Here is a 14220-nt window from a genome sequence, read left to right as displayed (position 1 = left end):
CACCAAGTGAGGCTTGCTCCTATCATCTCTTGAGAGATTTGTAGTCCCAATACTGTCCCTGGTTGTTGTTCTCTCAGATTTTTTTTTGTAGTTTGTACATTCTGCCCAGAACATCCCTGGGTGACCAAGCTTGTCTGAATTGCAGCTTTGCCCCTTTGGGCATGAGAAAGCACATGGATGTTTGTGCTTTCTCCAGTGTGCCTGAGCATTTTGCTGCTTTTACCTAAAGAAAGCATGAGAGGGAATGGTTTAATAAAAGAAAAACAACTCTGTGAATGAAATACTTCAGCTCTTTCTGTCCCTGAGTGGACTGACATCTAGCCTACAGGAGGAAAGTAGGGCTTTCCCACCTCTGCTGCAAGTTCAATGCCTTGAAGTGCCTAAGTGTCCTCCAAGCCGTGCTTGAGCTATAATATCCTCTGTTCTTCTGCCAGGCTATCTCTAATCAGTCTTTTTCAGATGACCACAGCTACAGCTGGAGGATTTAATGGATGGGTTAATCTCCCCTCTGACAAGTTCATCCCAGGAGCTGGCCCTTGGGGAGGAAGAGGATTCGGGAAAGCCAAGAAAAAGTGAAGGCTGGCGTTACATTTGTGAAACTGGTGCAGAGAAGTATTCATTGCCATACTGGTGAGCAATAGGTTTCCCAAGCCACTCCTGTAAGAAAGGAGGCCTGGCAGAGATAGGTACAAGATGGATGATAAACCCGTAATATGTGTGTGCGTCAGAGAGAGAGAGACAGCTGGTTGGGCAGGATTGCTTGCTTTTGAGAAGCATCCTTTTCTATATTGGCAGAAGTACATGTGTCCTTTCATGATAAAATTATGTATTCCGTGTACATAAATTCTTCCAGGTTCTTTTAAAAATATGCAGCTAAGTTGGGATATACTGAAAAAACATGAATATAGCGGCTGGACATCCAACCACTGTGTATGAGATATCTGGCTTTATGGACCAATAGAGTTTCCTGACAGTTTGATAAATTACCCATAGTATATTTTATAAAATATGTATAAATATAAAAAGGGGGTTGCTGAGGAGTCGAAAAGATGCCCATTATGGTACATGATGAAATATATTCCTTTGAATTAGAACGATAGCAGCAAGGTTTCCAGCAGTCAGTTGCAGTCAGCTGCAGTCAGGCTTGACAAGGCTTACAGAATGTAAGCTCCCCTAGAAACTTCTATAGATTTATAATGCTCTAGTTAAATAAAATAGGTATTTAAAATAGAATACTTAGATAAATTAAAAGGTCTAATTTAAGCTAGTACAGGGAAGATGAAAGAAATTCTGCCAATAAAAAACCCCCTGCTTTTCTTTAGATGCTGCCTTAGGAATTTGCCCTAGAGGCAAGAATTATATACCTTAAATCCCTCTCAGCCTTGAAATGACAGTTATTGAGAAATTTACTTGTATGCAGAGACCAGATTAGAACCTTTACTTCCTCAGCCTAAACCGCAGTCATGTCATAATCACATTCACTTTGCACACACACCCCTGTGATGTAGACTGAGCTGCTATGAAACTTTTATTGGTACAAACTGTGTGTGAGTTACTCACCATAAGTGACAACTTAGGAGATGCATTTTTTGCAAACCATCCTGACATTGCTGCTGCATGCACGGCGCCACCAGGGTGGCATAGGGTCTCTGTGTGGGGTCTGTAGCTTCAGGTTTGTTTTATGGGTATCTCTACCTCTGTGCTGCTAATGCCTGCTATTCCAGGCATCCTCATACTTTCTGTAAGGATCTAGGGGAGTGGGGATGGAGGACGGGAAATGCGGCTGTATCTATCAAAAGTAGCTGAAAGTAGCTTTTCTAAAGTGAAAACAGCCACAGCTTTAAAATGTATTACCTGTGTGTGTCTCGTCTCTTTGGAGAGAAGGAATGTTTTTTCCTGTCGTTTAGGCGGAGTGTGCGTTCAAGCCTTCATCCTGACGTGATTCACACAGTCCTGGCCACACAGGTTTCTCGAAAAGCCCGTGTTTACCCGTCCTACCGCCGAGCCGTGACAAAAGAAACCAAAAACACCCCGCCACAACCCCCACCAGCCCCAAGGCCCGGTGCAGATGAGCAGCGGGCCGCCTTTCCTGCTGGCCGCTCTCACGGCCGGGCGCGGGGCGTTCTCCCCAGCCCAGCCCGGCCGGGGCACGGGGCAGCCCCGGCGCGCCCGACGGCGGCTCGGCGGCGTCGGCCGCAGGCGCGCAGCTGCCCGCGCGGTGGCGCCCTCCGCTCACGGACCGTGCGCGCCGCGGGCGCGGCGGGGAAGCCCCGGCGCGGTGCGGGACCGGCGGGAGCCGCGGGGCGACCCTTTTCCTACCGGGAGCGGTGGGGTGACCCTGCTCCGGCGGGTCACCTCTCGCTCTCTGCTCCAGCGGGAGTGGCGGGATGCCCCTTTTCCTACCGGGAGCGGTGACCCTTTCCCCAGCGGGAGCGGCGGGGTGACCGCTTCCCCGGCAGCCCCGCCGGGCGCCCTGCCCTGCCCCGTTCCCTCTCCTGCCAGCGGTCCTTCGCGGCCCGAAAGGCCCGGCACAGAATGACAGCGGTGACAGCGTCCCGCTCCGTCCCTAGTCCCGCATCCCCGCCCGGGATCGCGTCGTTGGGCATTTCTACGGGAATCATTCATTCACGTCAAATTTCCTTTATCTCCGGAAAATATTGAAACCTTAAATGACCGTAATAGGAATGTAATTGTATGGTGTGTTCTTTGTTGTTGTTGTTTTTGAGAAATCGATTTGGGCTCAAATAACCTATCCAAGCATGTTACACCAAACCCATTCAAATAGGAAACAGGAGAACTATATTATTGCTGCTTCCTGAACGCTCTGGTTATGATCCCAATAATTAAAATGTCTAGTAATGGCTCCTGAAGCCTGTATTTCTTTGGGTAATTCTCGGAAATGAAGGGCACATTTTCGGTCGCAGAGGGAGGGGAGTGCGGAGACAAGCAGCAATTGCAGCGGCTGGGAGCCCGCCGGTGGCCCGCGCCCGGCGCATCACTTCGGGGGAAAATTATTCCGGTGGCGGGGAAGTCCCCAGAGAAGGGATTTCCTTCCCAGTCCCTCCGGCAAATCAACTCTTTTTTTTTTTTTTTTTTTTTTTCTTTCCCTCATGGCGATGCTCTTCCCTCCCTCTCTGCCAAGTGCTGCGAGCCGCACATCTGTCTCTGCACAAGGCGGAGAGACGAAAGGGTCGGGCCACGGGAGTGAGGGGAAAAGCCGCCCCCCTCCTCCCCGGGCAGCGCCGGCCGAGCGTGGGACCCTCCCTGCGGCGGGGCCGTGGGGCTTGTCCTTTACGCCCCGCGGCTTCAATGCACGCAGAGCGGTCACTCCGCTGCTGGTTTCCCGGGGAGGGATGCCTTGTGTAATGGGAACAATATTAATAATCCTTAAAAAAAAACCCCACAAAAAAAAAACCCAAACAAAAAACAAAAGACAAAGGAAAAAGAGAAAAGAAAAAAAGGAAAAAATAAATGGGGCGCCTGGAAAAAAAATTAGGCACTTAAATTCCTAAATCTCCGCGGAAGTGGGGGTTTCCGCGCCGGGGCTGCTCCGCCTGCGCGCTCAACCCGGGCGGCTCCGCGGGGGCCTGCGCCCAGCGGCGGCCCCGGGCTGCGTGTGGGGTGAGCTGGCCCCGCGGAAAGACCCGGAGAAAGCCGTGGGGGCGCCCAACACGCCGGGGGACCCCCACCCCACCCCTCGCTGCTCTCCTCCGCTTCCCTTCCCACGTCAGGTAAAACTTTATTGTGGCGAACATCCTTTTAGGTTTGTGCGGTGGGGCTTTTCTGCGTGTTTGTTTGATTGTTAGGTTTTCTTTTTCTATTTTTTTTTTTGGGGGGGGGGAGGAAGTGTGAGTTGGTGTTTATGAGAAGCTTTATGACTCCTGATAAGCTCATCTTTGAGGACGACACAGAACTGTGTTCCTTGAGGAATTGGGGTGGTGACGTCTTTTCTGATACCCGATTATTACGTGACTGAGAAAAAAAAAAAAGGCATTTGATTCATGAATAAAAATCCGGACACCACTACGGGGGCAACAAACAATATTGCCCGTCCTCTAAGGTAACAAGCAGGCAAATGTTTACGAAGAGGGCTCTTGCCGAAGCGGGGTGTTTGCAAAGATTTTCTTGCTAATTGCGTATCAGACGGAAGGCTGCGGAAGGCTGGTCAAGTTTGGAGCCACCGAGCAGGAGAAGAAGAGAAGGCTGAAGGCGCTCAGTGAGGGGAGAGATCTGGGGAAGACAACATCGCACGCAGCCAGCCCGCGGCTCCCGCCTCCGCTCCCTCCCGGACTCGCTCGCTCTCTTCCCTCTCCCTCAGCGCTCCGTTCTCCGGCGACATCTCGCTCCATCCCTCTTTCTCAATTCCCTTGTAGACTCCACTCCAGATCTGTGCTGCTGCCCGCAAACTTTTTTCCTTTATCTTTTTTTTCCCCCTTCCTGTCTCTCTTTTTCTTTTTGGAGTGGATAGCCCTAAAACCAGCAAACAACTAACTGCTGCCGCTTCTGCATCTTCTGAATCCCGCCGGTCCTTCGCCCATAGGAGAGGCGATGTCACGAGGGTTTTAACTCCTTTTGGACGCAACTTGGGAGAGAGCTCGATTTCTCTCCCCCTCCCCATTTTGGGTCTTTATTTTTTTTTCCCCCCCAAGACCTGCCGTTGTAGTTTCGCAGCCAAACGCTCTCAGTGCCGGGTGTCTAGAGTTTAATGGTAAGGACACGAGGTGGCTCGCCGGGCCTTCCCGCAGCGGTCCCGGGGCGGGCGGGCGGGCGGGCGGGCGGGCACCGACGGGGCGGGCGGCGGCCGCAGCTCTCTGCGCCGGGCACCGCTCCGCTCCTCTCCGTGCCGCTCCGCGCCGGCACCCGGCTGCCCAGGGCGCTTCTTGTCCCCCGGGGCCGCTCTGCCTCATTTTCCGGCAGGCGAGGCCAGGGTGTTGGTTAGCCGTGGGGTGGTTTCTTTGGGTTTTTGTTAGTGGTAGGGTTTTTTTGGGTTTTTTTTGTTTGTTTGTTTTCGGTTTTTTTCTTTTTTTGGTTTTGTTTTTTTTTTTTTTTTTTTTTTTTCACAGCAGTTTCTTTTCCCTCCCGCACAGAGTGGCAATGTGTAGCAAAGCGATCTTAGCACTTCTGGTCTATGGCATAATAATGCACTGCAGCGTCTACTGCTCACCTGCGGCCGGACTTCAGTACCCGGCGCTCAGGTAGGTCCGTCAGCTGTCCGGGAGCTCCGTCGGGATCATTTCAGCCCCCCTCAGCCCCAGCTTAGCTAAGGGCAGCAGAATCTTACCGGGGAGGAAAATGAGAGGGGATGTAGAGTAGAGTTACCAAAGGACATCCCCTCCACTTGGGCTGTGCGCCCACCCCCTCCACCGGCTGCAGCACTGGCATCCCCCAGGTCCGCTCCTCGGGACCCCGGCACTGTAACCCACGGCCTCCTGTCCCCGCTGGCGTCCCCGAGAGCGGGGGGACCTGCTCTTCTGCGTGTCGGCGGGAGCGGGCCGAGGTCCCGGCTGCGTGTCGACGGGGCCCAAAAGCTCCTCTCCCGTCTGCCCCCTGTCCTGCGGGGCCCTTGGCAGCCTCTGGTTGCCCGCAGCTCGCCCGGGGTGAGCGTCGCCTGTCCGGCTCAGGGGGAGCGGGGCGCGGGGTCGGGTGCGCCGGTGTCTGCAAGCGTGCGGGAGCTGTCACGGTTCGTGTAGCGGGATTGGAGCTGGTGGGGATTCTGTGTCTTCCCCTGTTTACCTGGTTGTGTATTTCCCTTTCCTAAGAGGGAAAGGGGCTGGCACAAGGTTGTTTGGTTTTCTATGCTCGCAGTTGTCTTGCTGGGCTCCAGCGCAGGCTGATGCCTGTGCTGTCCCTTTCCAGCTGGGAGCTTTGAATTCCTCTGGGCGTTTGAATTCCTCTGTGTTTGGGGCAGGAGTGGAGGACACCCAGAGGCACCAGCACAAGGGAGTTTCCTGCGCTGGTCTGCGGCTGGGGGCTCAGGGCTCCTATTCCGGGACGGCCGCTGGCAGCCTGTTCTCACCCTGCTTGTCGCCAGCTCGGGCGACCGGTGCTGCTTGGCTTGGGGGAGTTTTGGGCTCGGTGCTGTCGTCCTGCTCCACCGGCGCTTGGCTCTGTTCCGGGGTGCCCTGCGGGGGTCACAGCCGTGCGGTGTGCGGAAATGAAGGGGGATGGGGGGGATGCCGGGAGCGCAAGGTTGTCCGAGGTGGGTGTCCTTTTTGGGGCTCCGAGGTGTCCTTGCAGTAACCGGGAGCTCGTCGGAGCAGCCCCCGTCATCTTCCTGGGCAGTGCGGCTAGGGGGCAGCGGGCTCGGTGGCCTGAGGGGCCATTAGCCGGCAGCAAGCCGGCTTTCTTCATTCAAGCGCCTGAATTAGCAGGAGTGAAACACTTTAGCGGCATCTATTATTAATACCTCCGCTAAAGCTCACAGACAAAAATAGCTGCCTGTAACGTGCAATGACCTACATCGTACTGCAGAGAGGGAGGCAGAGAGCGGGGGCTGGGGGGGCTGGGACACGCACAAAACTGGCGAGATCTCAAAGGGCAGAGGCACCATTCAACGAAAAACAGCAGGCGAAGCCCCCCCGGTCCCGGCGGGCGCTGCGGGGAGGAGCGGGGCGCGGTCCCCGCCGGTGGGGCTGCCGCTCACCGCCCCGTCTCGGCCGCGGAGGCTGCTCGGCTCCAGCCCAGCCCCTGGCACACAAACGCGTGTGTGCGCGGCAGCCTGCGCGCCTGGGCGTGCGCTCCGCTGGGGAAGCAGCAGCCACGGCGGTGGCGGAGAGGGGATGCATCCCGGGCCGGGCGTGGGCCGCGGAGGGCGGGGGGAGGGGGGGATGCTTGGGGGCTTTCTTGGAGCGCGTCTGACGGCGGGTGTGTTCCCTCCTCCGCGGTCCTGCCCCGCAGAGGAGAGGGCGGGGATGGGGAGCGGGCGGGTGCAGGGAGGGGATGGGGCAGTCGGACGGGGCTCCCGGGTCGGCTCCGCCGAGGGGTGGCCACCGAGGCAGCCGGAAGCCGGCAGCGGGGAGCGGAGCGGAGCGCCCCGCGGAGCCCGGCTGACTCCTTTTCCTTGCTGCTCTCGTTGCCAGGCTGGAGGATGAAGTCTACGACGAGGACGGGAACACCCTGCAGGACTTCGCCTACGACCAAGAGCCCCTCGGTATAGCGAATCCGTCCTCCGTGATCGGCGAGATGTACACCTTGTATTACCCACCGGAAAAGAGGTGACTGCAACTCGCGGGGTGTCAGGCGTGAATTTGGAGTAGGGAGAAAAACGGGTCTGGCAGAACCGATTGGGGGAAAAAATAGTAATGATACCTAACAAGAAAACAGCAACAACATCAAAATAAAAATCCCGAACCCAAACGAACGACAATACTGCCCAGTGTAAAGCTCAGAAGAAGTGGAAAAGCCGCCTTACCTCCAGGAGCGCGGGGGAGGGAGCGGGGGAGCCACCCGCGCCGCGGAGGGCTAGCGCTGCTCCCGCAAACGGAGCAGGAATGCCCGGCCGGCGCGGAACCGAGCGAGCGCGGCGGGGAGGGATCTGGGTGGGGACGAGGGGTCCCGGGGGACGCGGGGAGATGCCGCCCTCCGCTCGCTGGCGGAGAGGGATGGTCACCGCTCCCGCCCGGGCTCCCGCAACCCGCCGCAGCCCGCTCCCGGGCATCGCCGCTCACCCGCGGGCTCTTCCCTCTGCCCAGGCACGCCGATGGGATCTTCAACAAAGCCTACAGGAAACTCCTGGGCCAGTTATCCGCCAGGAAATATCTGCACTCACTGATGGCCAAGCGGGTCGGGTAAGGCTCTCTGTTTGTTCTTTTCCGCGATGGGCGTTGGTGCTGCTGGAAGGGCCGCGGCTGGGGGGGAACAAAGATGCCCCGGCCGGGGTCGGGATCGCGCTGCGTCCGCGATGAGGCTGGTGGAGTCCGGCTCCCCGAGCACCGGCTGCCCCTGGCCGCTCCCGGCGCAGCGTGAGCCTGACTGTCAGCGCGGGTGTTCGCGGAGGCTTGTTTGGGTTACTACGCTCGGGCATACGGATGTATATGTGTGTGTATATATATATTTAGATATATACACATATGCATGTGTATCTATCTATACATCTATATCTAGATCTAGATCTACATCTATATCTATATCTGTATCTCTATCTATATCTACATCTTTATCTATGTCTATCAATCTATCTACCTATATGTCTCTATAAATTTTTATAGTCAGCCGATTTAAAATTAGTAAATTGGGCAGCCCTTACGGTTTGCTGGGGGGAGCAGCTTATTATCGACAGCGATGATCGAGGGCTCAGCTGCAGCAGCCGAGGCTCGGTTGAAGCCCTGCGCGCCCCCAGCTGCCGGGCGGGGCTCCCTGGGGCTCCCCGCCGCCGGCGGGGCACGGGCGAGCCCGGTGCCACCCGCTGCCCCTCGGCAGAAGGTAACACGTTAATGAAGCCCCAGGGAGAGCGAGCAGCTTTGGCGGCCGCAATGAATAATTCATGGCGGGGAGATATTGTCTCTCCCGCCGCCGCCGCCGCCACTTGCGCGCACGGCGTCGGGAGCGGGTTTCGGCGCGGCCTTTGTCTCCCCGCGCATCTTGCGCGCAACGTGTTGCGCCGGGGCCAGCGGCCGGCGCGGGGCTGCGCGGGGCAGGGGGCGGTGCGGAGGGGCGCGGAGGGGGGCGGAGCGGCCCCGCCTGATGCAGCTGTGCTTCTCGGTGCTTGCAGCGGTGCCAGCGGCGGCCTGGGGGACGACGCGGAACCGCTGACCAAGCGGCACATAGACGGCATCTTCACGGACAGCTACAGCCGCTACCGGAAACAAATGGCTGTCAAGAAGTACTTAGCAGCCGTCCTGGGGAAAAGGTATAAACAAAGAGTTAAAAACAAAGGACGCCGAGTAGCGTATTTGTAGCGATGTGAGTAACCAGCCACTCCTGTGTATACAAAGTCCTAAGAGAGAGAGAGAGAGAGAGAGAGAGAGAGAGAGAGAGAGAGAGAGATAAACCCAACAACAACAACAAAATCTAAACAAAAACAAAAGTCATTTCCAAACTGACTGAACAATCACCGCTCCTGTGTTATCTAAACATGTATTTATGTATGAAGTAAAGCCATTAAATGAATATTTTGATAATAATATTGTTTTTCTTTTGTACAAAAAGCACTAGAGAAACGCACAGATCTACTTTGTGGACCAATCATTAAGTTATATATAATATATAAATATATATATATAAATACTACTAAGAATAGTAAAGAACAATTCTTCATGAAAAGCCTGCACAAGAACAAGAATTCGCCTGAGCTGTTTATGTTTTTATATAAAATAAATAGAAAAAAAGAGACAATCATTGTTTTGAATATTACTCCTATTTTTGTAACAGAAATTAAAAGGATAGTATTTTTATCCGAGACAGGGTCGAAGACATTAATTTTCACCATTTGCTACTGTATATAGAGGAGGATGACCTGCTCCCAGGGGAATTATGAGGAAATTGATTTGGGAGAATTGGTGAAGCAGATTCTTCCCCTGGTGAGTCTCAAGGCAGGCTCCTTTGCCACTAGCCTCTCTGAAGGGGCAGCGTCCCCTTTCTTCTAGATTTCGATTATTATTTTTTTCTCTCCTGCTTTCTTTGATTCCAGTTATATCTCTATTAGTGAATCCTCAAACAATGAGCTTAGAGGATAATTATCTTGTGAAAACAACAGCTCGATCCAAATTGTGCATCTCTGTTGCCTATTGGAGGGAGAAATAGTTAAAAAACCCAAAACTAAAATAATAATAACAAAAAAAAAATTCAAAACAAAACCAAAAATAGCCAAACTCAAAACCCCAACCCCCAAATCCCGAACCAGCAGCAAGGGCAGTAAGTACTAAGCCCCGTGCACTGCTCTTCTGGCTGTCTGGGCAGAGTTGCAGAACAAAGCCAAAGCAGAGACAGGACCCGTTTGGAAAGAGTGGGGAAATGAGCGGGGGCGACCCCCGGGCGCCCCGGGGCCGGAGCCTGTACCGGAGCCGGTGCCGCAAGGGTCGAGGTAAGACGAGGCGATCCCACCTCCGATCCGCTACCCAACTGCCCCGGGCAGCTCGGTACTGGACCTGGATGCAAAGTACAGTGTGTTACTCTCCAGTGCTGTCCATGCTTCTCATCATGTGTAATAATGAGCAGGGTTCTCGCCTTTGCATTTTTCGGTCGGAGTTGCTCTTTTCTTTGATTGCTTTTTCTTGTAGGACCTCCCGCCTCTCATCCTCTCTTCGAACTTTTCCGAGCTCTGTTTAACCCACCTGAGTCACCTTTTTGGGTTATGTTCTTTTTGGGAAAAAAAAAAAAAAAAAAGATTGTGAACGCTCTCTCACTCCTTTGTTCTGTTTTATGCAAGCTCTTATTGTACAAGTTTAGGAACCCCTGTTGTAGCTACCACTAAAGAATTATGCACTACTACGAAAGTTTTGTTCCTTGTTTATTGAGTTTGGAGGTAAAATGTATTTTTCTACATTCTGGCTTATTGCTTAGTAAAATTTATTTCATAAAACAAACTTTTGTCATAAAAGAATGTGTAGTGTTCACCTGTGGTCCGGTTTCTAACGAGATAAACCATTTTCACCTCATCTCTCTATGTACGGACTCCTATCTTACCGTCTGCCCGGGGGCAGGTCCCGTCCCCCGCCCGGGCCGGGAGCGAAGGAGGACACGTAGGTACCCGCTTCCTTCCAGCTCACCACACAAACCTTACAGGAGTCTTTCCAAAGACAAAACGAGCCCTGCATCCAAGACGCCGGAAAGCAACCCCCCAACCCCCCAGCAAACCCTCGCGGGTACAACCTTCCTTCCCCGGCCAGGAGGAGCGGAGCGGGCCGGGCAGAGCCCGTGGGGGCGGGCAGGCGCTGCCGGCACCGCCCGCCCCGTCCGGGCCGCGCTCGCTGCCGGCACCGCCCGCCCGCGCTGCCCCGCGGGCTCCGGCCGCGCTCCCGGCCCGCCAGGGCGCGCTCCCGGGGCGCGGGGACGCGGGGCGCAGTGTGCAGCTTTCGTGCCTTCTCTTCACCTTGTAAATCGCCACGAGTTCACGGATGGCATTTAGTGGCCCTACGATGCTGCAGCACATCGGCTTGCGTTTTAGTTGTCCTTCTGTTCTTTGGCTATGGGCAGAGTGCGCTGTGTTTGTGTCTGCTGTGGTATAATGACATAGGGCTCTCTTGACGTTTTGTTTATGACCTTATCAGTTAGAGTTCAGTGGCTAGTCGCAAGCATTATGAAGTGATCACCTAGATTATTATCCTTTGTACGATTTCTTTTTTTTTTTTTTTCCAGAAACGCCAACAGCCTTACCAAAATTTGAGCAGATTCGAGATACAGTCATAGTAGGTAGATGTTAGTCTTGGAGAACTTATTTTGTGTGCAAATGAATATAAAAAAAACTTAAAAAAAGTATTATTACACACATGATATCTATAACTAGGACTTTGATAACTGTTATATAACGTGTGTAAAGTTTGTATTAATAAATTTTTGTAAACAATGCAATTTCGTCTAATGTTTGGGGGAGAGAAATCTAGAACCTAACAGTGAAAGCTGCATTTCATTTAATTTGTTTTTTAATTAGTTCATTATTAAGCAGAATTCTTCCACAATGTTTCATGCCTGGGATATCTTTCTCATTAAGTTTCCACATTTTATCACCTCTACTCTGTTCGAGTACACTAAACAGAACTGCTGGAGTAAAGAGCCTAGTCCCACACACATCAGCTCAAAACGCTCTCTAAAATGTGCAAACCAAACTAGTCGGTGCCTATGGTCCATTCCTCTAACAATTCCTGTGCTTAGAATCCGTTTATTTCAAGCGGAATTGGTATGTTTGATGAGATCTTCTCCTAATCCGCTTTTAATGAACATTCTGTATGCGATAATGTGCTTCCAAGTGCCACCCGGCTTGGGCAACGGCAGCATCTTTCTTCGGATTAAAGATGTACTATGTGTCCTAAAAAAATTACACTGCAACACGACAAAGAATTCCTTGAGTTTTTCAGGGTAGTACGTGGCTACAGTGAAAAAGCACAGGGTAGTTTGTTGGCACAAAGTGGAGGTCAGAACCCAAACCTTCACTTTAGCTTAGCAAGAGCTGCTTCTGTTAATTATTTTTATTGTATCTCCGGGACTTTACTCAAATATGTTGAAAAGTAAGAGCAATTTGGTTTAAACCAAACTCTATTTCTTTCTAAGACTGTACAATTCAAAAACAAAAGCACAGGAATTTAAATTACAATTTCCTAGCAATTTATTTTTCAAGTCGAGGATTTGAGACAGGCTGGTCATATCCTCTTTGCCATGAATTCACCTGCTAAACAGTATTTTACTGACAAACTGGAAAACACTGAGAGAACTTAGCTGATGATGCCAGTGGTACGTGTCAGGAGTTACTGCAAAGTGAGATAAAAGCATTGATTAAATGCAGACCAGGTCAGAGAAGAATGCCAACCCCCCATGCCCCCCAGAACATACCTGTCGAGGGGAGGGGGAGATGTGAGTGGTTCCCCAGGCTTAGAGAATAACAAAATCCAGCCACTGTTTCCCAAAACCAGCATGCAGCAAACACCTGCTCTTAACCTCATTTAGGGATCACACATATAACTACACTACATTTCCTGCCCATCAAAACTGAAAATGTCATTAAGACAACCAAGCTGGATACCTTCTTCATATTGGTACCCAAAGGATGAAACTTAGGATCGGTCCACCTGAAAAGTAAGGTCTTCATCAAGTGCTGGTATTTGTTGAAGATGGGCAAAAGATGGAAATTCTGCTGTAAATCACATAAAGATAGTCCTAGCCTCACTTCACTGAAGTTCCTCTTTACCAAATCAAATACAATGTCATGGAAATCTCAGCTCAGTTCCCAGTGAATGAAAGTGCCATCTTAAATGTTAGCCTTGGAAAATGTATGGTACTGAGTCTTATAGTATGGGTTTTGTGGGGATTACTGGTGTTCTGTATACTGCTATAGAGATAGGAGCAGAAATGGATAAAACTGGCTGAGGAAACAAGAATGGCCAGGCAAGACATGGTTTTGGAGCCTCATATTGTAAAAACTTTGACTGGTATTTAGTCAAAGTGATAAAATCCAGTTAGGTAGTAAAGAAGGCTGCTGTAGATTCCATCCCTCAGAAATGGTACAACACCACATCTGTCACGGAGCTACATAGGTCATCTAAACCAGAAAAGCCAATTTTTTTAGAGCTGTGTTGTGAACTGAGATGCAGACAGTATCTGCATTTCACAAGATTTGCTTGTGAGGGTGCTGATCTCTCCACGTGCCTACAGAACCTTTCAGTCTTCTTCAAAACATAAAGTTTGTCTATTGTCTGTACATGTTCTCACCTAGAATTAGGGAAAATAGGAAAACAGGAAGAAATTTTATCTTTTGGGGGCTTGCTACTTCATACCTTTGCAGCTTACTTTTCAGTTATAGGATAAATAATTCAGTCTTCAGGAAAAACCTTCAGGGAAAGCTCAACCTGGAAAATGTAAAGGCCTCACACTTAGCCTCTAGAACTACATGTCCTCTGAACTACACTCATGGATTTTTAAGACCCAAGTGGACTCTTATGATCATCTACTCTGTTTTAGATAATACAGGGCATAGGATTTCATTCAGCATTTCATTTCTGAATGAGCTATTCTGTATGACAGCAGTATTGATTCCAAGGCTAGCAGGGATGGCAAATTTACTGGAGAAGTTGTTCCAAATGTGGCAGTTTAGCACTCTGTTCTTTGTCTCATTTTTGAGTCCAAGAGATTTGTAGCCTGCTGAAGAATCTCTAATGCCTGTAGATTTCCCTCTCCACACAGGTAGTCTTAGGCAGTGTTTTGCTCTTCTCTATGCCCTTTCTTTGAGGTAGTGAGGTTGATCTTTAAGTGATCACCATGAGGGAGATTTTCCTCAGGTGGCACTATCTCTGAACCATTTGTATTTATTAACATCCTTGCCAAAGTGTTGAGACTTGAAATGGTTACAATACCTAGCAATGATCACCTTGAGGATGGGACAAAAAGTAGCAACTTCTTTAACCCCTCCTTCTGCAGGCGCTGCTCATTGCTAACAAGGGTTGCTTTTGCTCTCTTGGCCATTTTGTCATGCTGTGAGATCATGACCTGTTCATAATCCTCTCCCACAGCTAGCTTCTTTTACAGATGATTACTTCACATGCACAGAAGCCATGGCCTGGAAGAGACGCCATG

At 51.4% G+C, this 14220-nt stretch overlaps 1 protein-coding gene across 3 annotated transcripts; it reads left to right on the top strand.

Annotated features, from left to right (window-relative positions):
• The first annotated feature begins 3580 nt into the window (after window positions 1-3580).
• Window positions 3581-11508, top strand: ADCYAP1 (adenylate cyclase activating polypeptide 1). Of its 3 annotated transcripts, none has more exons than XM_077184676.1 (5): window positions 3581-3731; window positions 5088-5195; window positions 7080-7214; window positions 7692-7787; window positions 8711-11508. In XM_077184676.1, the coding sequence occupies exons 2-5, from the start codon at window positions 5095-5097 to the stop codon at window positions 8895-8897; spliced, it is 519 nt and encodes a 172-aa protein (XP_077040791.1). In that variant the 5' UTR covers window positions 3581-3731; window positions 5088-5094; the 3' UTR covers window positions 8898-11508. The 3 variants fall into 3 exon arrangements, with proteins under 3 accessions (XP_077040791.1, XP_054489963.1, XP_077040783.1); XM_054633988.2 differs by lacking the exon at window positions 3581-3731 and adding an exon at window positions 3900-4708; XM_077184668.1 differs by lacking the exons at window positions 3581-3731; window positions 5088-5195 and adding an exon at window positions 6436-6581.
• The last annotated feature ends 2712 nt before the right edge of the window (window positions 11509-14220 follow it).

This window comes from Agelaius phoeniceus, chromosome 1 (genome assembly GCF_051311805.1).
Source record: "Agelaius phoeniceus isolate bAgePho1 chromosome 1, bAgePho1.hap1, whole genome shotgun sequence".
Taxonomy (NCBI): domain Eukaryota; kingdom Metazoa; phylum Chordata; class Aves; order Passeriformes; family Icteridae; genus Agelaius; species Agelaius phoeniceus.
Note: the sequence above shows the minus strand (reverse complement) of the source record. Positions and strands in the feature narration are given on the sequence as shown.